The sequence below is a fragment of the Callorhinchus milii genome, unplaced genomic scaffold, assembly GCF_018977255.1.
Source record: "Callorhinchus milii isolate IMCB2004 unplaced genomic scaffold, IMCB_Cmil_1.0 Scaffold8, whole genome shotgun sequence".
In the NCBI taxonomy this organism is placed as follows: Eukaryota; Metazoa; Chordata; class Chondrichthyes; order Chimaeriformes; family Callorhinchidae; genus Callorhinchus; species Callorhinchus milii.
The window spans coordinates 18,641,037-18,666,579 of NW_024704749.1; the positions used below are offsets into that span (position 1 = coordinate 18,641,037).

General features: G+C 41.1%; 1 protein-coding gene across 1 annotated transcript in view; it reads right to left on the minus strand.

Moving 5' to 3' along the window:
• LOC103183096 (proteoglycan 4-like) overlaps positions 1-25,543 on the minus strand; it is an 84,324-nt gene that overhangs the window by 19,622 nt on the left and 39,159 nt on the right. The window contains exons 27-57 of the mRNA XM_042337410.1: positions 25,232-25,279; positions 24,183-24,230; positions 24,015-24,047; positions 23,103-23,150; positions 21,298-21,345; positions 20,542-20,589; positions 20,358-20,405; positions 20,133-20,162; positions 19,484-19,531; positions 18,673-18,693; positions 17,265-17,291; positions 16,658-16,681; positions 15,461-15,502; positions 15,287-15,307; positions 14,991-15,023; positions 14,308-14,337; positions 13,603-13,644; positions 12,915-12,950; positions 12,291-12,317; positions 11,589-11,624; positions 10,904-10,942; positions 8,507-8,559; positions 7,926-7,991; positions 5,033-5,056; positions 4,717-4,752; positions 3,676-3,699; positions 3,354-3,389; positions 2,640-2,663; positions 2,321-2,356; positions 562-585; positions 242-277 (exon numbers count right to left, since the gene is read on the minus strand). Of these exons, the coding sequence (XP_042193344.1) occupies positions 242-277; positions 562-585; positions 2,321-2,356; positions 2,640-2,663; positions 3,354-3,389; positions 3,676-3,699; positions 4,717-4,752; positions 5,033-5,056; positions 7,926-7,991; positions 8,507-8,559; positions 10,904-10,942; positions 11,589-11,624; positions 12,291-12,317; positions 12,915-12,950; positions 13,603-13,644; positions 14,308-14,337; positions 14,991-15,023; positions 15,287-15,307; positions 15,461-15,502; positions 16,658-16,681; positions 17,265-17,291; positions 18,673-18,693; positions 19,484-19,531; positions 20,133-20,162; positions 20,358-20,405; positions 20,542-20,589; positions 21,298-21,345; positions 23,103-23,150; positions 24,015-24,047; positions 24,183-24,230; positions 25,232-25,279 (1,136 nt within the window). The remainder of the gene's footprint in view (positions 1-241; positions 278-561; positions 586-2,320; positions 2,357-2,639; positions 2,664-3,353; positions 3,390-3,675; positions 3,700-4,716; positions 4,753-5,032; positions 5,057-7,925; positions 7,992-8,506; positions 8,560-10,903; positions 10,943-11,588; positions 11,625-12,290; positions 12,318-12,914; positions 12,951-13,602; positions 13,645-14,307; positions 14,338-14,990; positions 15,024-15,286; positions 15,308-15,460; positions 15,503-16,657; positions 16,682-17,264; positions 17,292-18,672; positions 18,694-19,483; positions 19,532-20,132; positions 20,163-20,357; positions 20,406-20,541; positions 20,590-21,297; positions 21,346-23,102; positions 23,151-24,014; positions 24,048-24,182; positions 24,231-25,231; positions 25,280-25,543) is intronic.

The following is a 25,543-nucleotide window of genomic DNA, read 5'->3' on the forward strand; positions in this document are numbered from 1 at the left end:
GCTGCAGGATTCCACGGTAAGGTTGAGGATAACAACTGATTTGTGATGGGGACAACTTCCTTATTGCCCTCTGAGACCTCTCTCCCTGAAGGGTGCTATAGAAATGCAAGTTATTGTTGTTTGTCTGATAATGGGACCCGGTTTGCGACACACATCCCAAGTGAATGGTGTGACCTTTTGACTGAAGATTTCAGGTTGGTTGAAGAACATGTCATCCCATTATTTGTATCCCAATACCTACCTGGGACCAGGACGCATAGATTTCCTGGGCGTTTCTCTAGAAATAGAAAACACCATTATCAGACAGAGTGATGATAGAGAAACACTTTCAAATATTACTGGCGATGCTTATTCAATAGACTCTTTTTAATTATTGGCTTGGGCTGGGGAAGATCTCCTTTACAAGGGCTTTGTTCGTGACGGTAATTTAGTCGGAATAAAGAGCAGGTTAGTGTTGTATATCCTAAGTGAGAGGTGTGAGCTTTTTATTAAAGATTTTAGATTGGCTAAAGAACATCGTCCAGTTAATTTTATCCCAATACCCCAAAAATGCTGGCTTACCCGGGAGCGGTACTGATAGATCTCCTTCAGGTGCGAAGAGAAATAAAAAGCATCATTATCAGACAGAGTGGTGATAGACAAATACTTTCAATTATCACGATTGATACTTGTAAATAGACTTCTTTCATACCCCAACTGGCTGCAAGGTCAGCTGATTCACTCAAAGTCCGGACTCTACAAGAACTGTCTTTGTCTACAAATAAAGTCAATCCACTGTATATTATATTCGGTGAAATGCTTTGGACGTCTCAACGACGTGATAAGGTGCTATATCAAATGCAAGTATTTTAATTATTATACTTATTATTGTCTGATTCTCTCAAGGGCCTGGTGGAAAGTGAACTGGAAATCGAGGGGTCTCCATAAAGATACATTTTTCTGACTTCTGACACCAGCATCAACTAATGGTAAAGAAGCATTTCTCCCAAAATGCAATGTCCAGACATACCTGGACAATAATAATAATAAATATTGATCCTTCCATTTGATAGAGCTCCTGATCTCATCTTCTATTTCCTCTGAAACATCGCCAGACTACGGCACTACCTCACCCCTCACGCTGCTGAAACTCTCGTCCATGCCTTTATCACCTCAAGGCTGGACTATGGGAACTCTCTCCTCGCCGGCCTTCCCGGCACCTCCCTCCATAAGCTGCAGGTCATTCAGAACTCTGCAGCTCGTGTACTGTCCCGCACCAGGCTTCGGGACCACATCACTCCTACCCTCGCTCGCCTCCACTGGCTCCCCATCCCCCAGAGGATCGAATTCAAGATCCTCATGCTCACCTACAAGGCCATTCACGGCCTCGCTTCCTCCTACCTCTCTGACCTACTATCCCCCTACTTACCTGCCCGTACCCTCCGTTCCTCTGGCTCCGGAGGGCTCAACATCCCCCGCCCCAACCGCCCATCGGTGGCCGGGCCTTCAGCATCTCAGCCCCTACACTCTGGAACTCCATCCCCCAGTGCCTTCGCCTTGCTTCCTCCCTTTCATCCTTCAAGGCCGGTCTCAAGACCTTTCTCTTTGACCGTGCCTTCAGCTCCCCTCTCGACTCTCTACCCCCTCCTCGCTCCCTCCCTTCCCTCCCCTCACCCTGACCATTTCCCCCTTGCTCAGGTCCTGACCCAACTGTACAGTGCCTTGGGACGTCCTCACGACGGGAAAGGCGCTCTATAAATGGAATCTTGTTGTTGTTGTTGTAGATGTCTCAAAGTGCTTAGAGAACTTGCAGAGAATACACTGTAAAGTGAATTGATTGTATATTTGTGGGCAAAACACTGCAGCCAATTGTGCACAGTAATGTCCCACAAACAGTCGTGGATTGAGTGACAAAATTATTATTGTTTTTTTACTTTTAGGAATTATTATCCCCAGAAAACCGATCCGCTAATTGACTAACAACCGGGTTCCTACTTACTGCTACATAAACAGCGGTGTGTGGAGCAAGGAAACTTGGCCAACATTTCACCCTGCCAGGAATGCAACCCAGGTCTCCCGCTTGTGAGGCGAGTGCTCTGAGCTGCAGGATTCCACGGTAAGGTTGAGGATAACAATTGATTTGTGATGGGGACAACTTCCTTATTGCCCTCTGAGACCTCTCTCCCTGAAGGGTGCTATAGAAATCCAAGTTATTGTTGTTTGTCTGATAATGGGACCCGGTTGGCGACACACATCCCAAGTGAATGGTGTGACCTTTTGACTGAAGATTTCAGGTTGGTTGAAGAACATGTCATCCCATTATTTGTATCCCAATACCTACCTGGGACCAGCACGCATAGATTTCCTGGGCGTTTCTCTAGAAATAGAAAGCACCATTATCAGACAGAGTGATGACAGAGAAACACTTTCAAATATTACTGGCGATGCTTATTCAATAGACTCTTTTCAATGATTGGCTTGGGCTGGGGAAGATCTCCTTTACAAGGGCTTTGTTTGTGGCGGTAATTTAGTCGGAGTAAAGAGCAGGTTAGTGTTGTACATCACAAGTGAGAGGTGCAAGTTCTTGATTAAAGATTTCAGTTTGACTAAACAACCTCATCCCGGTAATTTTATCCCAATACCCAAAAATGCTGGCTTACCCGGGTGCGGTACTGACTGATGGCCTTGGGGTGCGAATAGAAATAAAAAGCATCATTATCAGACATAGTGGTGATAGACAAATACTTTCAATTATCATAGTTGATATTTGTTCAAAAGACTATTTTCTTGCTCCATTTGGCCACAAGGTCAGCTGATTCACTCAAAGTTCTGGCTCAACAGGAAATCAGTTTGTCTATAAATAAATGGAATCCACTGTATAATATATATTGTGAAACGCTTTGAGACGTCTCAATGATGTGATAAGGCGCTATATCAAACGCAAGTATTTTAGTGATTATAATTGTTATTATTATTGTCTGATTCTCTTAAGGGAATGGTGGAAAGTCTATATATAAAGTGTCTCCATAAAGATGCATCTTTCTGACATCTGACACCAGCATCAACTGATGGTAACAAAGCATTTCTCCCACAATGCAATGTCCAGACATTCCTGGACGATAATAATTATAAATAATAATTCTTTCATTTGATATAGCGCCTGATCACGTCTTCTAGATGTCTCAAAGCGCTTAGAGAACGTCCAGAGAATATACTGTAAAGTGAATTGATTGTATATTTGTTGTTTGTCTGAGTATGGGAGTCGGTTGGCAACACACATCCCAAGTGAATGGTGTGACCTTTTGACTGAAGATTTCAGTTTGGTTGAAGAACATGTCATCCAATTATTTGTATCCCAATACCTGCTGGCTTACCTGGGACCAGCACGCATAGATTTCCTGGGCGTTTCTCTAGAAATAGAAAGCATCATTATCAGACAGAGTGATGATAAGAGAAACACTTTCAAATATTACTGGCGATGCTTATTCAACAGACTCTTTTCAATGATTGGCTTGGGCTGGGGAAGATCTCCTTTATAAGGGCTTTGTTTGTGGTGGTAATTTAGTCGGAGTAAAGAGCAGGTTGGTGTTGTACATCACAAGTGAGAGGTGCGAGTTTTTGATTAAAGATTTCAGTTTGGCTAAACAACATTGTCCAGTTAATTATATCCCAATACCCCCAAAAATGCTGGCTTACCCGGGAGCAGCACTGACAGATCTCCTTGAGGTGCAAAGAGAAATAAGAAGCATCATTATCAGACAGAGTGGTGATAGACAAGTACTTTCAATTGTCATGTTTGATACTTGATCAATAGACTTTTTTCATATTCCAACTGTCCTCAAAGTCAGCTGATTCACTCAAAGTTCTGGCTCAACAAGAAATCAGTTTGTCTGTAAATAAAGTCAATCCACTGTATAATATATACTGTGAAGCGCTTTGAGACGTTTCAACAATGTGATAAGACGCTATATCAAATGCAAGTATTTTAATTGTTAATATTATTATTGTCTGCTCTGATTCTCTCGAGGGCCTGGTGGAACGTGAACTGGAAATTGAGAGGTCGCCATAAAGATGCATTTTTCTGACACCAGCATTTCTCCCACAATTCAAATTCCAGACATTCCAGGACAATAATAATAATCCTTCCATTTGATATAGTGCCTGATCACGTCTTCTAGACGTCTCAAACGCTTCACAGAATGTACTGTAAAGTGAATTAACTATATTTGTGGGCGAAACGCGGCAGCCAATTGCGCACTGCAGTGTCCCACAAACAGTCATCGATTGAGTTACCAAATTATTAATAATTTTTATTTTTAGGGACTGTTATCCCTGGAATAGAGATCCACCAATCGACTAACAACCGGGTTCCTACTTACTACTAGGTAAACAGTGGCCTGTGGAGTAAGGAAACTTGGCCAATATTTCGTCCTGCCGGGAATAGAACCCAGGTCTCTCACTTGCAAGGCGAGTGCTCTAACCACTGAGCTACAGGGCTCCACAGGAAGGTTGAGGATAAGAATTGATTTAGGTTGAGGACAACTCCCTTGGTGCGCTTCGAGACGCTATCTCCCTGAAGGGTGCTATAGAAATGCAAGTTATTGTTGTTTCTCTGAGTATGGGAGCCGGTTGGCGACACACATCCCAAGTGAATGGTGTGACCTTTTGACTGAAGATTTCAGTTTGGTTGAAGAACATGTCATCTAATTATTTGTATCCCAATACCTGCTGGCTTACCTGGGACCAGCACGCATAGATTTCCTGGGCGTTTCTCTAGAAATAGAAAGCATCATTATCATACAGAGTGATGAAAGAGAAACACTTTCAAATATTACTGGCGATACTTATTCAATAGACTCTTGGCTTGGCTTGGGCTGGGGAAGATCTCCTACATAAGGAGCTTCTTTTGTGGTGATAATTTAGTTGGATTAAAGAGCAGTTTAGTGTTGTATATCCCAAGTGAGAAGTGCAAATTTTTGACTAAAGATTTCAGATTGGCTTAAGAACATCGTCCAGTTAATTTTATCCCAATACCCCAAAAATTCTGTCTTACCCGGGTGCAACACTGACAGATCTCCTTGGGGTGCGAATAGAAATAAAAAGAATCATTATCATACAGAGCCATGATAGACAAACCCTTTCAATTATCACTGCAGATACTTGTCTGACTGTCTCTTTTCATGCACTAACTGGCCACAAAGTTAACTGATCTACTCAAAGTCCTAGCTCAACAGGAACTGAGTTTTATCTGATTCTCTCGAGATCTGAGTGGAAAGCAAACTGGGAACCATGTCTCCAGAAATCATATAATCTTGTAGCACAGAAGGATGAGATTAACAAATTCTTAACTTGCAATCGAGGATATGAATTGATTTAGGTTAGGGGGGAACTTCCCTTATAGCTACCTGCATGAATGTTGCTATATAAATAAATGCAAGTTATTGTTGTTTGTCTGAGTATGGGAGCCAGTTGGCGATGCACATCCCAAGTGAAAGGTGTGAGCTTTTGATTAAAGATTTCAGTTTCGTTTAACAACATGCTATCCAATTATTTTTAACCCAATAACCGCTGGCTTACCTGGGAGCACCACTTATAGATGGCCTAGATGTTCGTCTAGAAATAGAAAGCAGCATTATCAGACAGATTGATGAATAGACAAACACTTTCTAATATCACTGATGATACTTTTCACTCACGTTTGCTCTCATCTATCACACAAGCAGTTATGACAAAGATCTTGTTTCAACAACACTACCTCTTAACCCTTAATCTTTAATCGGGAGTGTTTAAGCAATGAGAATTAAACTGGAAAATCATAACAGAGCAATGAGAAACAAAAGATCTTGCTTCACAAAGAGGCAGGAGGCTGCAAAGATAGAGGTTGCAGAGTACAGATAATATTGCTTAAGCGGGCAGGTAACTTGAAGGACGTCTCATGCCAGGTCCAAATATGAAAAACATTGTAATGAGACGGCATGACGTTGATGTTTTAAAACACCTCTGGTTTTAATTTCTACTCTCAGCTACTGCACTGGTAATTCCAACCACAGTTTATGCAAAATACTTTATTGCTGATTACAGATACAGAAAACAAAGTCAATACTTTGTTTATATATATATATCTATATATATTATCTACATATACGCACACATATATATATTATATATATATATACAAACACATACACCTACAGGACAGGCCAATTTGATTTGGGCGATAGAACTGCGTTGTTATTGAATCCAGTTGAAAACATAGCCAGATTCGTGAAGTATTTCATGCATTTCACAATAAAAATATAAACTTTAATGTTTAAACTGTGGTAAATATTGCTCTTTCCTCTTGCGAGACGCCACCTAGCTGCGGTCAACCCATCCTAGACTCTATGAGTTAGGATATTTATATAATACAAACAGGAGTCCAGCACAGACCCTTGAGACACAACAGCTAATATCTCCCACCACTTTAATCCAGCATTCCTAAAAACTATCCTCTGCCAGTTCGTCCTATTATTTTTATCACAATACACCCGGCAATAGACTAGATTAATCGCTTGGAAGATTTGAAGGCTGTCTTCTGCTAGGTGTAAGACTAAAAATAAAAACCATTGTTATGAATGATGGTGGATATGCACTTTTTAAAATATCACTGGTTTTAATTTCTACTTTAAACTATTCAACAACAACAAACAACAACAAGAAATTACATTTGTATAGTGCCTTTCACGACGGGAGTATGTGCCAAAGCGCTACTGTAAACATACTGGATATACTGTATACTGGATTGTTGATCAGGACACTAGGAAATAGTGTCTCTGCTCTTTTCAACCAGGACCATGGGATCTTCAACATCCACCTGAATGGGCAGATGTGGCTTTCATTTAACGTCTCATCTGAAGGACGGCACCTTCAGCAATACAGCATATCCCCAGCACTGCATTGGAGTGTCACCTTAGACTGGAACTACCACAACCTTCTGACACAGAGGCGAGAGTGCTACCATCTGAGCAAGGCTGACACACATTGACATCACTTTGCGAAGGAAATAACTATGAACTGACAATCCAGAAGTCATAACTGTTTCAGACCTCTCATAACACAGTCGCTAAGTCATTGAGCCGTGACAACTATGTTATAATTTCTGTATAATTTCCCCTGAAGGGCAACTCTACAGAACATGTGAACTTCTTTAAATGATGTTATTTTAAGATACTAGATGAGTAAGAATCAACTTCCTGATACGTGCTGTGCCCTTAACATATGGTTGCTGTGAGTTTTCAATGAAAGATTTCAGTTGTTTGGAGATTAAAAGAGAGATTTGAATAATGCTCCTATTTGATCACATCCCTTCAGAATATCCACCCTACCATCTTCCTGTTACAGCATCAAGTCCTTTGTTAAATGGGCAAGCATCCTGACTTCAACAACCCTTCCCAGTTTTCAATTTGTTAATTTCCCTCTAAGTAAAGAAATATTTCCTAATGCCTGTCCTGAAGTTACCCTTTATAATCCTGAACATGTGTACTTTTGTTCTACATAGATTTACATAGATGTACAGCATAGAAACTGGCTATTCGGCCCATCTAGTCCAGGTCAATGTTTACATGAGTTTCCACTCGCTCCTTACTCCCTCCCATAACTTTCTATTCCCTGAATTGTTCCCTTGTTGATGCTGCTTTTGGCATATCAAAATATTCTTCCCTGAAGCTAGGATTCTTCCCACTTCCCACTCTAATGAGCCCGGTGGTCCTAGCTGGACTGACAGCAGGAAGCTTGCTGACCAGTGTTTTCAGTGGCAAGATGCCCTTTTTTTAGATGGTTAAATCTGGGACTAACACCTCACAGGGTCAGGTAAGTAATGTGATTCCTCCAGAGCTGAAAGAACACACTGCATTTCGGGCAAATGTGCCTGAAGTCTAGTCTGAATAATCTTAATGATGGCTTAATACCCCAGTACTTGCTACAATAGGTTAGGTTACCCAGTTGGAAGAATTGAAGAAGTTCCTTGTGCATAACTAGAAATAAAAAAGAAAAAAAGTTATGCAAATTTTCAAAACATTTTTTTTTCATGTTTGCCTATATTTGCTCTTAGCTATCACACTGGCAATTCAGACTGTAGTTCATGTGAGACACTTTATTGCTGACTGAAAGATGAAGGAAAGGTTTCTACATTTGTAAAAGTTTGGACCACACTACCTGATTAAGAGTATTAAGACTATCTTAAGTTTTATTAAGTATAGTTGCAGTCTTGTTCGAATAATCCCTCCAAAAACCAAAAACATTAATTAAATTGGTCATTTTCAATCTACGACTGTTTGTGGGACATTGCTGTGCGCAATTGGCTGCCGCGTTCGCCCACAAATATACAGTCAATTCACTTTACAGTGTGTTCTGTGAAGCGCTTTGGGACGTCCTCCCGACGTGAAAAGCGCTAGATCAAATGCAAGGATTATTATTATTATTATAATGTGTTTCTGTACAGCACGGTGCAAATTTGGTTATCATGGAGCTGCAGGATGATCCCCATTACCTATGCATGTGCTCAGCTGGCCCAAAATGATCAACTTCCAGATCATTAGGTTGCTGCCGATGTGCAAATACAGAAAGCGACCTTGGCAATGACCAAATATCACAGAAGTCGGCTATTCTTTGAGCACAGGATCAGGCTGCCGCACATGGAGTAAGCCAGCCAACTGCTCTGATGCAAATTGAAACTGGCTGTCATATATTGTTATAAGAGCAGTTTGGGATATTATGGATTTCGACTGCCACGATATAATAAGTTTCAAGTACCACGTTCCTGAGCACTGCAGCGTGACAGTAAGTTAGACTGTCTTATCAAAGCTCAGCCATGATAATCATAACGTATCACCTGAACCAGTAAGAAACAGTTTTCTTTACCTCAGTCATTTTCAGGGGCGTGTTTAAACAAAAGGCAGATGGATTCTGGATGAGCTGGAGATTGTGGATGATAGAGCTACAGAGACCAGTGAGGAGGGCATATGTCATGTTTGCATGATTGTGGACTGTGCTTTTACCACCTAATCCACCAGCAGCACACAAAACATCCAAAACACAATGCCTTTAAAATTTCCCCATTAGTAACCTGGGCAGGGCAGGTTTATACAGTCAACTTAATAAAGGTTACCTTGAAGGTATTCTAGTACGACTTCTGGCCATTTTACTGGAAAAAAAACATTGTTTTAAGTTGGAATATGGTGACAAACACATTTTTAATATCACTGGTTTTATGTTTTTGCCTTCATTTACACTTAGCTCGCACTCTGGCATAGGAGAAGGAGTTTAAGAATAAAACATGGCAAGGGGAAATAAAGGATTAATGGAACAATATAGGAAAGAAAAATAATCTAACTTACATGAATGGAGAATTTGAATAACGTGTGCGTATACTACTGCAAATAAAAATTATAATTAAGATAGGATGAAACTAAAAGTACAAAATCAGTCCTTGATGGTTTCAATTTCTACAATTTTGCCCACAACATACAGTCAATCCACTTTACAATATAGTCTGTGAAGCACTTTGAGACGTCGCAAGGATTATTATTATCCTGATATCCTCTTGGGAAGAGTTTGTAGTTCAATACTTGGTCTTGTGGAAGCTTTGTGGAGTCTTTGTGGAGTCCTGTAGCTCAGTGGCTAGAGCACTCGCTTTGCAAGTGAGAGACCCGAGTTCAATTCCAGGCAGAGGGCGAAACCTTGGGCAAGTTTCCTTACTACACACAGAGCCTAATAATAATCCCTCCAAAAAAAACAAAACAATAATAAATTGGTCATTTTCAATCCACGACTGTTTGTGGGACATTGCTGTGCGCAATTGGCTTCTGCGTTCGCCCACAAATATACAGTCAATTCACTTTACAGTGTGTTCTGTGAAGCGCTTTGGGACGTCCTCCCGACGTGAAAAGCGCTATATCAAATGCAAGGATTATTATTATATTATTATTATTAAGCTGGTGGAGTACGAGTCATGTCGTCCTCTAAGTTTCCTGTCGGCCCACGCTTCCTGCCACTGGACCAGCGACAGGTCAGTGGCCTCTAATCTCATCCCTTCAGAACACCCAGCCCACCATACTGTCCTCACTTCCCAGCATCATGCTGTTTTTTTTAAAAAAAGGGACCAATGTCCTGGCGTCAAACATCCTCCCTGGCAACGTTTTCCAATCAGTAATTACCCTCTGGGTAAAGAAAAACGTCCTGGTTGTCATAGACACATAGAAAGAGGAGTAGTCCGATCAGCCTGTTCCGCCATTCTATCAGATCATGATTGATCTGTACCTCAAGTCCAATTACCCGCCTTTGTCCCGTATGCTTTTATACCCTGATCTAACAAATATCGATCCAATAGATAGATATTTGAGGACAGTGTCTGTCCTGAAGTTGACCTTTACAACTTTAAACCTATGTCCTCTTATCTTATCTTGGAGCATCCTAACGTATTGCTCTTGGTTTACTCTTTCAATCCCATTTAAAGTTTTTTTTCAATTCGATAAGATCTCCTACGAGATTTTTTCTCTCAAGATTAAAGCTCATCTAATTAGTATTCATAAATTAACTCATTCCTCTCATTGGTATCCTCTACAATGCTATGATCTTCCAGGTGTTCGCAACATCTATTATGATTCTAACACAGGCTATGATTGCTGTTTGACCATTTCAGAAGCCGTTATTTTAAAAGACCAATTCCAAGTTCCTTTACAGGCTGTATTGGCCCCTATTGAAAGCTGTTAGTGTTCCTCTTCCCCCATCCTCCCACACCCTCCCTGACCACTGTCCTGTCCTCATGTAGATAAACTGATTGGTAAAAGGTGTGCGGGAACAGAACAATGAACAGGGAATATCAAACATTTAAATTGGATGGCATAAAAGAATAAACAATAAACTAAGGAAACCGGAAGTGTCTTACCTTTTTGATCCCACGGGTACTACTAATTTAGAAGACTTCCTAGGAGAATGAATTGTAAAATAAACAATAAATGTATAACATGGAAACATTTGGAAAGTAAAACAGACTTGAGTCGAATGAGAAAGAAGAAAAATAAATGTACAATTGCAAACTATACAGATCTGAAAGTGTAGCAATATCAGTATAGTGCCAAACAGAAATGTAGTGTTCGTAATGTATTGGTGCTCATCTGCATGTATTTAATGGCACTAAAAATGTTAAACATTTTGCAACTGAGATTTATTCCCCCAGGCCATCATTCACACTTAAAACTGACACAGGTTTCACAATGGCAGGGTTGGGGGTGGGGGGGCAACTTAAAACGTGCTATGTAAATGTAAATTGTACTGTAAACACTGCTTAGTAGATGGTGGGACATCCTCCTGATATAAAAGGCCCTCTACAAATGTAATTTGTTGTTGTTTAGTTCTCAATCTACATTGTGACATTGTTGTCAGCTTCAATTAAGAGTGTATGATGCATCCAATGGAATATAATCCAGTCACGGAAGCTTTGTTGAATAATTACAGGTAGGTTTACAGTCGAGTTGACTGAAGCTCAATGACCATAACAATATGGGGATAGTGACGGCTAGAATATAATATGTAAAAGCAATAAATAAAAGAAAAACGATGGAATATCATACCTCCTTTTTGGTGTTTTTAGTTTAGCTTGTCCAATTCTAAAAAAAAACATTTTTAAAAACATTGTATCAGCATTTAGGATATTGCATTTAACGTTGTTGTACTAATTTGCTTTCAATCATTCCCAATGGGCAACACAGCTTAGCATGAAATGCATGAGAGAATTGCTGTCATCTTCATACAGCGAGTTGTTCGGATTAGGAATGCACTGCCTGAAAGGGTGGTGGAAGCAGATTCGATAACAACTTTCAAGAGAGAAGTGGATAGATATGTGGGGAGAACAAATTTGCAAGGCTATGGGGAAAGAACGGGGGAGTGGGATTAATTTGGGTAGCTCTTTCAAAGAACCGACACTGGCACGATGGGCAGAATGGCCTCCTTCTGTGCTGTACAATTCTATGACACTATCTTCCTGTCCGCAGCTCGGGCATAGGTTCCTTCCTATTGAGCAATGGTTCCACCAGTTGGAGGTGCGGAGATTAAGCAGGGGCTGCTTGCCTGTTTGCAAGCTAATCAAGCTGTTAGAGGGCAGCTAATGTCTTTAGATATCTAGCCCATCAAAAAATGAGGACCTCCAGAATAGGAGTAATCGTATTACTGGCTGAATCGAATGAATACATTACTAAATTGAATACAATATGCACCAACTTAATTACTCTCAGATATACTGCGGTAAGAGAAAAGAGAGTATTTGTTGAACTTACTTTAAAATATTAACCGGTGCCTGTGCCCTTGACAAAGAAAGAAACTTTAATTGTATTAATTATGACTTTCTTCTTGACATTGTTTACATCCATAAAGTAACTTTTTTAGTTATAAACATTCACAGAACAGTTTCTTGCTATGCATTAATAACAATATTAAATATTGCAATGTACATTATCTCTGTTCCTACCCCACTTGAAGGATGCTATATAAATGCAAGTTGTTGTTGAATGGAATGTCTTGCACTGTACATATATATGTGTGTATATCCATAAATTACTTGAATTTAGGGAAGTGCAAGTGTCAACATTTGCAAACTTGAAGGAGTATAGGGATAGGGCGAGGCGATGGGATTAAATTGATCTCCTTACTCTGTCTGTCGGCATAATCTTAGTGGGCCAAATGGCCTCTTGGGCTGTAGATTTCTGTTTCATTTTCTATTGGTTACAAATTCAACATTAAGGGAGTGGGCAAACTGAAGAGATACTCAAATATAAGGAATATTATTATTATTATAATAATACATGAAGCAATCAAGAGAGATGAAGGTCTGTTCCCATATAAGTATCCACATTTAAACTTCTCCAGAAGGAATAATGGATGAGTAGATAAGTAGAGCTTACAAGTCTGAGGGGTCAACATTGTGTACATCTGGAGAGCTAGAATAAAAACAGACATACGCTCATGTTTCTTGCCTCCACCTTCAATGGGCACATAGTGCTCCCTTGCCTTCAAAACTATATAGTGCTAATCCACACAAATGGCCCTTTTCTGCTCCCACAGTGCAAGTTCTACTCTTACCCACAATAGATTCCGGAGCTTATATCAATTCTGAACCTCTCTCTTTCTGTCAAAGTGAAGGCCTCTATGATATGGGGAGGCACGCATATATCATAATGAACATTTGGCAGGGCTCAGTCTCTCTTGGGAGATGAAATTCCAGTTGGCATGACACACAGTGGCATTGAAGATGCCAGCCAATGCCAGCCCCCCCCCCCCCCCACCCACATCATGAAATCACATGTGCCACATATCACAATCCAACATTTCAAGAAGACCTTCCACCATCCTGGCAGTCACTTGACATGTGTTGTTCCAAATTATATACTGTATCCTGAGATATTATTTTCTAGCAGAAATCTATATAATTTGTTCTTGAAACAAACAACATTTTCTCCTTCCACCGTCTCCCTAGTCAGAAGCTAAAATTTGTCTATGATCTAACAACCGTAGAGGGAGCAGCACAGCCCTGGCAGGTCAATAATTTCAGGTATTTGGTAACCCTAAAATAAAAGACATGGATTATCTTACCGAGAGAATACTGATGCATCCTGACCCATGTAATATGAAGCACTTGGAGAAAAATAACAATTAGTGCAGGATAGAATTTGCGATATTGCTCTTATTCATAATATGGATCGCTATAACATCAGAGATCTTTTTGTTGCATCTTTATAGTATGACACCCCAGTAAAATGTAACACATATAAGTATCAGCCTGGCTCAGTTAGTAGCACTCTCGCCTCTGAGTCACAAAGTTGTAGGTTCGAGATCCACCTGAGGACTTTTTACTCCTAGTCTAGGCAGACACTACAAAGGAGTGCTTGGAATAGTGCTGTATTGTTGGAGCTGCCATCCTTAGGGTGAGACATTATATAAAGTTACATAGGGTGAAACAGGCCCTGAGTCCTCAGCAGGGCTGGAAATAAAGTAGCAATGGAATATCTTCAGGACATACCTCTTTGATTGTGCTTTCGGTCATCGTCAATCAATCAGCGGCTGGGCTTTCAAGACATTCTGCCTCCGTACTCTGGAAAGCCATCCCGGAGTTCCTCTGACTCACTTACTCCATCACCTCGTTCAATATCTGGCTCGTTGACCGCGCTTTCGTTCATGTTTCCCCTCCCCACCCCCTTGGCTCCCACTCCCAGGCATGGTGCCTAGCCAGCAGTGTTAAGCGCTTCTCCCGATGTGAAAGGCATTACAAAATGTAAACGTTATTGTGTTGTATCTTACCCAGTTTCATCAGGAATGTTGCGAAATGAACTTTAAATAAACATTAAAACACAGGATTAGTGGGAGAAATTGCAATATTTGTGTTGATCGTACTATAATCTGGAAAATAGCGCTTGGTTTGTACATCTTTGTATATTTTTGGAAACCCCACGAACGAAAATGCTGCAAATACAGTTCAATAGCAGAGCGGCCCCAGGTCCAGCTGAACAGCTCAGATAAGCATTAGTCTCTCTGTATAATAGACACACAAGGAAGGCCCCACACCATGCCAGCCATTCTTTCTCTGCTCAAACGATGCTCTCCGTTCTCATTGTATATTTTTATGCCCTTTTTTCTCCGTGGGTAGGGTGGTCCGAGCTGGACAAACAGTGGGAAAGCTTGCCAGACAGTTGCAGTTTTAGCTGGTTAGACTCCAGCAGTTACCCCGACACACACTCAGGGGTCCCAAAGACATTGTCTCTTGCCAACCTGCACCTAATAAACTCCGGAAGTAGGTAAGCCCGATGCACATTCCACAACCTATGGATGTTCATGTGCCACAAATCACAATCTCACATTTCAGTCAGAAGCTTAAGAATGAGTATTGATCTAACTGAACCTTAGACAGTCCAACAGAACCCTGGCAAGTCCTGTGAACTAAGTATTTAGCAGCCCTGAAATAGAAAGAGCGTGGAATATCTTACCCGAAGTATTCTGAATCCATGAGATATGAAGGACTTTAAAAAGAAATAAGATAATTAGCTTAGAATACACTTTATGATATTGGTGTCATTTATAATATGGATTGCTAAAAATGCAGAGATCTTCAGGTGGACGCCTGAAGTGAGAGACAGGACATTGGTTTAACATCCCATCCTAAGGATGCTTTAAACCTAGATCACCTCTTGAACCCTACTAGCCAACCATCAATATTAAGCACTTTGAAATGATCTTCCAATGTGAAAGGCGCTGTATAAATGTAAATTATATTGTATCTTACCTGGTAAGAGGTTCAGAAGCCCTGTAAAATGAATTGAAATAAACATTAAAACACAAAACTAGCATGGAAAATTGAGCACTGTATTTGTGTTGATCATATTAAAATCCAAAAAAACAGAGCTGCCAGTGTTCATGGACTCAATAGCTTTTAAATAATCAGCAAGGAATATCTTACCTCGGAGGCTGCTTCACTCTAGGTGACATCGGTGGTTCAGAACTTGAAATGACCATTAATGCATAATTAGAATTGAATTTGTGAGCAAAACAGTTTACATGTCTAGCACTTTCATGTCAGGAGAACGTCTCAAAGCTCTTCACATTGAGAGTGCGGTGGGGGAGGATAGCTGAGGACCCGAAGGAAGATAGAAAGTGCAGGTGCCGTGATAGGAATTAAAGAGGGGCTTTAACCGTGGGGAGGGAGAGGACGGACAGAGGGCAGAGTGATTCTGGCATGGAGTTTCAGAACATTTCGAGGGGAGAATGGCTGAAAGCTCGTGCATCAGTGGGGCAGATCAATGGAGGGAGGGGCCGGATCAGTAGGGTTGCAGGATGTTACAGAGGGTGGTGAAGCCATGGAGGAATTTGAATGCAAGGATGAGGAGCGTGAATTTGAACTGCATGAGGCTGGGGACCCAGTGGAGCTGTGCAAGGATGGCATTGGTGAGCCTGTTGCAGGAGAGGACATGGACTGCAGAGTTCTGGGTGGTCTGCAGCTTCTGGAGGGAGGAGATGGGGAATCTGGCAAGTGCAGCATTGGAATCATTAAGGGTGTCAACCTGGCTCAGATAGTACCTCTCTCACTTCTGAGTACAAAGGCCTCTCATCAGGTCAGGCTGCCACTCCAGTACAGTGCTGGGGGAGTGCTGCATTGACGGAGGTGCTGTCATTCAAATGTAAGCAGTTGATACGGTAAACTGTATGATTTTATCTGCTTCATTTTAACTGGTAAATTTCCAAGGGTAGTTGCCTACATACGTAGAACTCTCTCTGGTTTGGATAAGCTTAAGCATGTGGTGATAGCTTTCCACATGTGTCACACCAAAGAGTGATACATAAGCAAATATAAAAATAGTTGGGAATACGGTTTAATCTACATAATTGAACTCTTTGATGTGTTTGTCTATCCTTTCCCCCCAATCTCATTATTTGTTCATTTATATTCAAAGTAGAATCCAACCAAACACGATTATGCTCACACTGTGCCAGTCAGGACCTGGTATAAAGGGATACAGGGCAAGAGTGGGTAATTGGACTTGAGGTACAGATCAGCCATGATCTTATAGAACAGCAGAATGGGCTCGAGGTACCGAGTAGCCTACTCCTGTTTCTATGACCCCCATCAGAATGGTTGTTTCACATATACATTTCTTACCTGGCTGAAAGTGGTGGTTCTGTACTAAAAGTAGAATAAAGACAGAATCGTTAGACAGGAGTGAAACTCTACATCAGGATTATCTATTAGTTGTGGTTTGAAATTAGATTATTTTCTTAAAATATTCAGTAACATAGAGATTTCTTCGATTGCAATTTTACAAGGATCAATTAACAAATTCACTCGTCTAAAGGCAATAGATATATATGGTGCCTCTAAACTAATGTCCTTGACAAATTTAGTGGTGGCCACTAAGCAGGGAAATAAGGTTGTTAACCAAAAGCTATTCAAGGTATTGAATAGCTGAGGTTCATGAAGGCAGGGCAAGAGCCAGCAAGGCAAGGCTATGGTGGAAGAAAGCTCTGGAGGATTGGTGCGTGGTGACTCAGCTACAGTGTTAATGTTAATCCTCAATGAGCATTCCTTTCCTGTCAGTATTTTCTATTAAACAGTGTTACATGATGATGATGATGATGATAGTCATTCCTCTCCTGGTGCTTTGTTTGACTGCCTTAGGGAGTCATTTAGTTTCAGGTAAATGACTTCTTCCCAAATTGACCATTCGGGGGATTTTCTCAATGAATCAATTGGAGAAATAAAGCCTTACCTGGTCGATTCTACTTCAGTAGGAGAGCTACAAATTAAAGACAGTATTGTCAAAGAGAAGCATGCTATACATAATACTTTGTTTTACATCAAAACGCCAGCTCTTCATTTTACCTCTTTGATCTACATCACACTCTATCTAAGATAGATTTTTTTAATATAGCCCATTTCAACACTGTCATTGCTGACACTAGCCTATAACTCACTCACACGTGCTACCTACAGTGACAATAGTCAGTAAGTTAATTCACTGCATAGAGGATATAGCTAGTGTATTGCCATTAGAGTTTAGTGTGGTTTCTTTTTGTAGAAAAATGAAGGAAATCCACTCGCAGGCTGTTAATACACATAATGCACACTTGGATCCCATCATACTCTCTCTGTTGTCTAAATATCATTGAATATTGCCAGGTGCCACGTCGCTAAATAGTATCAGGCAATATATTGTCAGTTTGTCCAAAATGCTATCAGTAAAATTGCAACAGAGGAAGATATCTTAAGAGAAATAATGCTATTTTGATTAAAGCAGCAAATCTGACTGGGCTTCGGTTTAATATCCTGATATTGTGTTCTACTTACGCAGCACTACCTTGATCTGTCCTAAACAACAAACAAAAAAACAGACCTCGTTGATGATTTCTGCATCCGTTTACAGACCCAAGGGTCATCAATAAAAACGACGAATACATCTGCAACCTCTATTCTCTTTAAAAAGGGCCAGAGACCAATATTACATGACCTACTGATCATTTAGTCATTTTAATATTTGTGAACAGTTCAGCTTCCACTTACAATTGTAAATTATTTATTCTACATAGTCTATTTGTTGAGAGGCCTTCAACCTTCACTTGTATATTAGAATCCCTTTTTTGTTATAAAGGAGAAGTTGGCACCCTATAAAGCTTCATGCTTCAAGTCAGGAAATCTACCCTCAGCTCTGTTGATCTGCAGACTATGCTGCAGCAGATCACGGACTGTAACAGTTAGGAAAATGGGTGTTGGGTGTGGAGATGACCTGGGCACTTGTCCAGACCAGAATGAGGACATGACAAGAGTTCTGTCATTTAGTAAATGTCGTGGAATCAACATGTGAGACCTGGCATGAGATCCAGGAGATTCTGAATGTGAAAAAAAGAACACCAGAATATTCTCTCACAATTTTTATTCCAAGTGATACTAAACGCTCTCAAAAAACAACAGGCAGTTCTGGTCGTAAGCTTGGTGCCCAACCGACCGAGCTATCTAAGAAATTACAATCACAATGTTAGCACTACTCTGCAATACCAGGGGGCAAAGAGTACTTCAAATTATACATCTGTTGAGATAGTTAACATTGACCCATGCCTGTGAAATCTTATATTTTACCACAATAAACGAGGGGTAACAAAACAGTTAAGTTGATATCTTACTCGTAAGCTGGTTTCTCTTTGCTAGAAATCAAAATAAAAAAAGAATCAAAGGATTAAAACAAGGAAAGCATTTCAGTACCATGTGTAATTGTTATGAAGTGGCATTGAAATGATTCGATCCACACTTCATTCAGATTCAAACATAAGCATCAGTCATCAACCGTACCTTGCAGGGAGAGCTTCGGTAAAGTGGTGGGGTGGGGGGGGGGCGTGAAATGGGAAGTACGAGTCTTACCTCCTGCTCTGACCCTCTTCCCGTCACTCTCCGCTGCCTCAGATAAGGAGAGCGGCCAGCAGAGAGACACAGCTGGAAGGTAAAGGCGTCAACAATATCTGGGGCCCCCTCAGATCTTGGGGCCCTAAGCCATGGTTTACCTGGTTTATGAGTTAATCCGGTCCTGGTTACAAGTTTATATTGCAGGGCTCAGTGGATCCAGAATTCTGAAAATCTAAAGGTGGTTTTATATGTCCTCGAGACTTCTGGAGACTGCCTGCATCAATCAGGGTTCACTCCTACTTGGAAATTGTGATATCCCTGGGTGAATTTTTCGAGACAAAACCCCAAGTCACCAGACATCATAATTATAAAGGATGGGTTGTTTGATGAGTGGTGTTTCACTGTCAGTTACCAATTGCATATCCACTTATGTGGCTTCAGGCTCCATATAAAGTAGATTTATAGTATATAGAAAGTAGAATTCGCGATAACCGAATAATAAATCAGAACACGTTTCTCCTGCCATTTTTTATGAATTGTCCATCGTTTGGAAATTGATAATGGATTAATTGAATTATGTTATACTGTACTTACATCTCACAGAATGGCACCTCACTTTCACCGACAGACTCACTCCCCTCCCTTCAAAAAATGCCAAATGTCAGTATTGCTCTAGTTGTGGCATTTTTCACATCATGACAAGAGGTGGAAGCTCATTAGAAATAATAATAATAATCATCCTTGCATTTGATCTAGCCATCATCATAATGTCGAGGTGTTTCGAAGCCTTTCAAAAGAATTTACTGCAGTAAATGGCTCATGATCATGTATCTAATATATTTTGTAGGCAAGCTCAGTACAGTATCTCTCAAACAGCCACGAAGGGACCAGCTTTATTGGGGGGGATTGTTGGTCAGGTTTATCAGATATAAATTATCAGATAACAGTTGATTTTAAATAGGACAGAGGAAGAATTATTCAAGCACTGCACAAGCATTGCGGTGAAAGATTGGTCAGGTGCTGTAAACCCAAATTTTGTGAATGTAAAATGAGTGTATTATACTGTACCAGTGTACAATTATTGTAGCATGTGCAAAGTGAATGGTAGCAAGTTCAAGTTACGAGGAAAGGAGTGTGTGCTGTAGAATAATTGTGCATAGATCACTGCAGTGTTACGACTGTAAAATATTGAATACTTCCACAAAGCTGTATCTAATCAGTAGAATGAATATGTTATACTTACTGCTCTGTGACTGGCTCCTGCCTCTCAACTCTGTAAGAAAGACAGAATTGGTGTTCTGATTCATGTTATTAACGTGATCAAGAGCAAATAAACATCTTACTGAATACAGAAATAAATAGTCTAGATCAGCTGGATAATTGTACTTAATCTCTAAATGACTGCTCAAAGATAATGTTTCTTCTTCTTTCAGAGAATAATTCAGCAGAGTGACTGGTTTGTACTTACGGTTCTCTGAATGACCGCTCCCTCTTCGTTGGCGACTGACTCCTCACCCTTTAAAATACAACGGAAAAGATGATTTGGTGTTCTGATTCTGTTACTCTGCAATGTGTGGGGCACATAATAAACACTGTACGGGTCTCCGAGCTATTTCACAGAGGTCAGAGTGGAGCGAATGGTTTGTACTTACATGTCACTGAATGATACCTCCTTTTCGGTTGACGATGGACTCCTCTCCCTTCAACACACAAAGAAAGATGACTATTTGCTCTTCTGGTTGTTAGTACTGGTCATCATTTTACCAATAGTTTAGTTTGTGGGAAGTAAATATGCATTGTACCCAATAATGACGTTTCTAAGAAAAAAACATGTGTGCCTTAACATGTCTCGTATGAGTGTGTGTGCGTCAACGTGGCGCTCTGGAAAGCCATCCGGCGTGAAGGCCACTATGTGAATGCAAGTTGCTGTTGTTGTAGTACTGCTGCTGTGGAATCATTTTTAGACCCAAGGACAGAGTGAAGTGGAATGTTTAACCCTAGGAATGTACAAACATTGAGAACATTGACATTCTGATTGTTATTAATGCAGCATGAGCAAATAATAATAAATATCTTTAGGACACAGCTCATTTCTGAAAGTTACAAAGAATGGCCAACTTAATGGTTAGCGGGTTACCACTTATAAAAGCTGTTGGGTTAAGTTTCTGGAAGGGAAACACAAAAATATTGCTTATGTGGCCCACAGATGTTTTTCGATTGCAGCATCCGGCCCTCAGCAGCCAAAAGGTTGGGTCACCCTGACGTAGGGCAGGTTATCCACCTTGAATTGTATTCAGCGTTAAAAAGTTGCTGATGAATGATTGTGTTACTAATGCGTGTGTGTTACTAACATCTTTACAGAGCATAAGCTCTTTTCAGAGAATTCAGAGCGACTGGTTTGTACTTACGACTCTCTGAATGACCGCTCCCTCTCGACTGGGGGCTGACTCCTCTCTCTTCAAAACGCAAGAAAGACAACGATTAAGTGTTCTAACTGTTATCAATGGGATCGTGAGTAAAGAAACGGTACCGGATTCAGCTTGTTTCAGAGAGTGAATGGAGTGAAAATGACAGTTTACACAGCGGGGTGGTGTCTCGGAGAGCTTAGTCAGTAGTAATAATAATAATAATCCTTGCACTTGATATAGCGCCTTATCACATTGTTGAGATGTCTCAAAGTGCTTCACAGAATATATTATAAAGTGGAGTGACTGTATATTCTGTGGGTAGGATTCCTTCTCGACTTGGCTGCAACATCCACAGGCTCTTTCTCAAACTCACTGAACCATCTGCAACCTCCGGCTCCATTCGATCCTCAGATGTCCTTCCACCCATGGTCAGTACCTGACCAGATAAGCTTTCCTACACCTCTGCCACGTTACCTGCCTCCGACCCTACCTCACCACAAATGCCACTGAAACCTTCATCCACTCCTTTGTCACCTCAAGTCTCGACTTCTCAAACTGTCTGCTCGCTCGTCTCCCCTGTTCCACCATCCGCAAGGTCCAGCTCACTGAAAGCCCCATCGTCCAAGCCCTCACTCATACCAAACTTGGGATATCCATCACTCCAATCCTCGGCAGGTTGCTCTGGCTCCTTAGCTCCGAAAGGGTTGATTTCAAGACCCCCACCCTCACATACAAATATCCCTTCATGCCCTAGCACCTCCCTAACTATCTGACCTGCTTGTGCTCACCCTTCACTCAGGTAAAATAGGCCACTTGACCCCTCCGTTCCACAATTGGTGGCTAAGTTTCAGCCACTTCGCCCTCTATCTCCTGAAAATGCCTGCCCCAATCCCTCCACCTCGCTCCCTCTTTATCTATCTTTAAATCCTACCTTTTCAATCCCGCCAATGTCAAACCCCCCCCTCTCCCACTTCTCCCTTGCTTGCTGTCCAACCCCACCTCTGTACTGCTCTCCGAGACACTACGCTGTGAGAAGGATGCTACATAATTGCACGTTGTTATTTTTGTTGTTAATGGGATTATAAACGAATACTTCTTACTGGGTGCAGCATTACAGAAAGTTAATGGAGTGAACCTTGTACTTATAGTTCTCTCAATGACCGTTCCTTCTCTCTGATCTCTCTTCAGTATACAAATATCAGAAAACACCATTACAATCCCTTACTTGGGGGTGGGGGGGCGGTCTGTAGTGAAATTGCCAGCCTGCGCTGCCAGGATGTGACATTATTGATCCCACAACATCATGATTGCGAAGCAGCTCCCAATGATAAAATAAATGGCCAACTTCTTGGTCACTGGTTACTACTTATAAAAACTATCATAGATTCTCCTTCAACCACCCTTCTTGGTACAGCATTCCATATTCTAACCACCACGCCCTGTTTCAAATAAAATTCTACTATCTTGCATTGTTTCCTGATGATTCAACAATCAGAAACTTCTTTCCCGTTTCAAATAACACCACAGAATCTTTAATATCCTCTCGAAAAGGCAGTTGGGACATTGGTTTAACATCTCATCCAAAGGATGGCACCCTTGACATTACAGAGCTCCCCCCAGCGCACTTACCAACTGAGCCAAGCACACACATATATCTTGGACATGATATTCACTTTGCGTTGTATTCAGCAGTAGAAAGCTGTTGCTCAATGATTACATTACTAATGTGTGTGGAAATAATAAACATACAGGATATACAGTTTGATTTAGTGAATAATTTAGCGGAGTGACTGGTTTGTACTTACGGCTCTCTGAATGACCGCTCCCTCTTGATTGGAGACTGAGTCTTCTCCCTTCAAAATGCAAAGGAAGACAATGATTTGGTGTTTAGATTGTTATTCTAGGGACCGTGAGAAATAATAATTCTATTAGCATATGAGAACAGGGATGGTCATATTGATGATACAGTATTGGCAAATTATCTTTAAAGAACATTATAATAATAATCCTTGCATTTGATATAACAAAACAACTTGCACTTATTAGCTCTCTCCATGCAGGGTAGTATCTCAGAGCGCTTAACAGTGGCGGAGCTTGACTCCGAGTCGGGGGAGTGGGGAGTTGACCGTAAGCACGGTCGAAGAGGAAAGTTTTCAGGCGGGACTTGAAAGAGGGGGAGAGGGGGGGGCAAGGCGGAGGGATTGAGGGAGAATGTTCCAGAGTTTCGGGGAGTAGCGGCTGAAAGCGGGACCTCCGATGGTGGGGCGGTGGGCGAGGGACGAGCAGGAGGCCGGTACCAGTCGAGCGGAGGAGCCGGGTGGTGGATTGGGGAGTGAAGAGGTTGGAGAGGGAGGGAGGTGCCAGGGAGTGAGTGAATGGATTTGAACACGAGTGTAAGGATCTTCAAGTCGATCCGTTCGGTGATGGGGAGTCAGTGGAGCCTGGGCCAGAACTGGTGAGATGCGGGCGTGGAGTTTGGTCCAGTATATATAGCACCTTATCACATCTTCAAGACGTCTCAAAGAGCTTCGCAGAATATACTGTAAAGTGAATTGACTGCATATTTTGTGAGCAAATCGTAAAGGAACATTACTGTAAAGAACAGTAAAGAAACATTATTGGACACAGCTTGTTTCAGAGAATGAATGGAGCAATAACAACAGCAACTGCATTTATATAGCGGAGTGCTTAGTAAATCAGCGGAATCTTGTACTTACGACTCCCTCTCAATTGGCGACCTGCTCCTCTCCCTTCAAAATACAAAGAAAGACGATGACTTGGTGTCCTGATTACCTTATTAATGTGCCAGAGCAAATAAAAATCTCAAAGGATACAATTCGTGTTAAGAGAGTTAATGGAGCAAATCGGTGGAATGTTTTACTTACAACTCTCTGAATGACCGCTCCCTCTCGCTGGCTGACGGCCTCCTCTCCCTTCAAAAATACAAAAAATATCAGGAAAGCCCCATTATAATGCAGTACCTGGGGCCTGTGGTGAAATAAAGTCATGCACTTTTCAGTAAAACCCTGTCAAGTGCTTTGAGATGTTTCAATGATGTGATAAAGAAGCTGCATCCAATCCAAGGAATATCATTTTATTAACAATATTCATTTGGAAACCAGTCTCAACTACAACGTTTCACAGAGCTTCAGATTGTAATTAAATTTAGGCAGGATACAGGAAAACCCATCAGACAACATGCAATCATTCTGGTAATAGACTGATCAGGAATAGCAATCCCACATTGGGTGAATGTAAAATGAGTGGAACACCGTACATCACTTAATGAAGTTAGTTTCAATGAAGTGAATATAGAATTCTAGAGCACAGGAGGAGGTCAGGAGGCTCATCATGCCTCTGCTGGCACTCTGAAAAAAAACTACCCAGTTAGTCTCACTTCCCTGCCTTTTCCCCGAGATACTTTTATAATGTGGTGTCCAGTAGCGCAGTGTTTAGAGCACTCGTCTCGCGAACAAAGGGACAAAACCTTAGGCAAGCTTCCTTACTCCACACACTGTTCAGTCTCCACAGACTGTTCACTCTCAACTAGTGATGGCACCCTCTCCCTTAAAAAATATTTGGAAACATCATCAATACCCTATTCACAACCTTTTAACATTATTATGACCAGCAGTCAAAGCTTTCTCTGAGCTGTCTTTCTGATAAGATGTTAAAAACATTTCTCAACTGCCTGTCAAGTGCTCAATAAATTGAAGGAAGGTGGGATTATAATAATAATAACAGTAATTTTTGCACTTAATGTAGCATCTTTGATGTTGAGAACTGCGTTAGTGTCAGCCTACGGATTGAAAGTCACAATGTGAGAGATGAACCTGGAGCTTCTGAATCTGATATACCAGTTATAAACCAATTTGCATCTTACAGCTTATTTCACAGAATCAATGGAGAAAAATGATTAGACTCCTGCACTTACGGCTCTCTGAATGATCGCTCCCTCTCTGTCACTGACGGTCTCCTCTCCCTTCAAAGTACAAAGGAAGACAGATTTGGTGTTCTGTTTATGTTAGGAATGTGACCGGGAGCAAACAAACAGAACTTGTTTCAGAGTGAATAAAGTAAATCAATGGAAACGTGTACTTTCTGAATGACCGCTCCCTCTCCCTTCAAAATACAAAGAAAGGCAGAGATTTGGTATTCTGATTATGTTATTACCATGACCAACATCAAACAAAACAACTGACTGGATACAACTTGGAGTCCTGTAGCGTATTGTTCAGAGCACTCG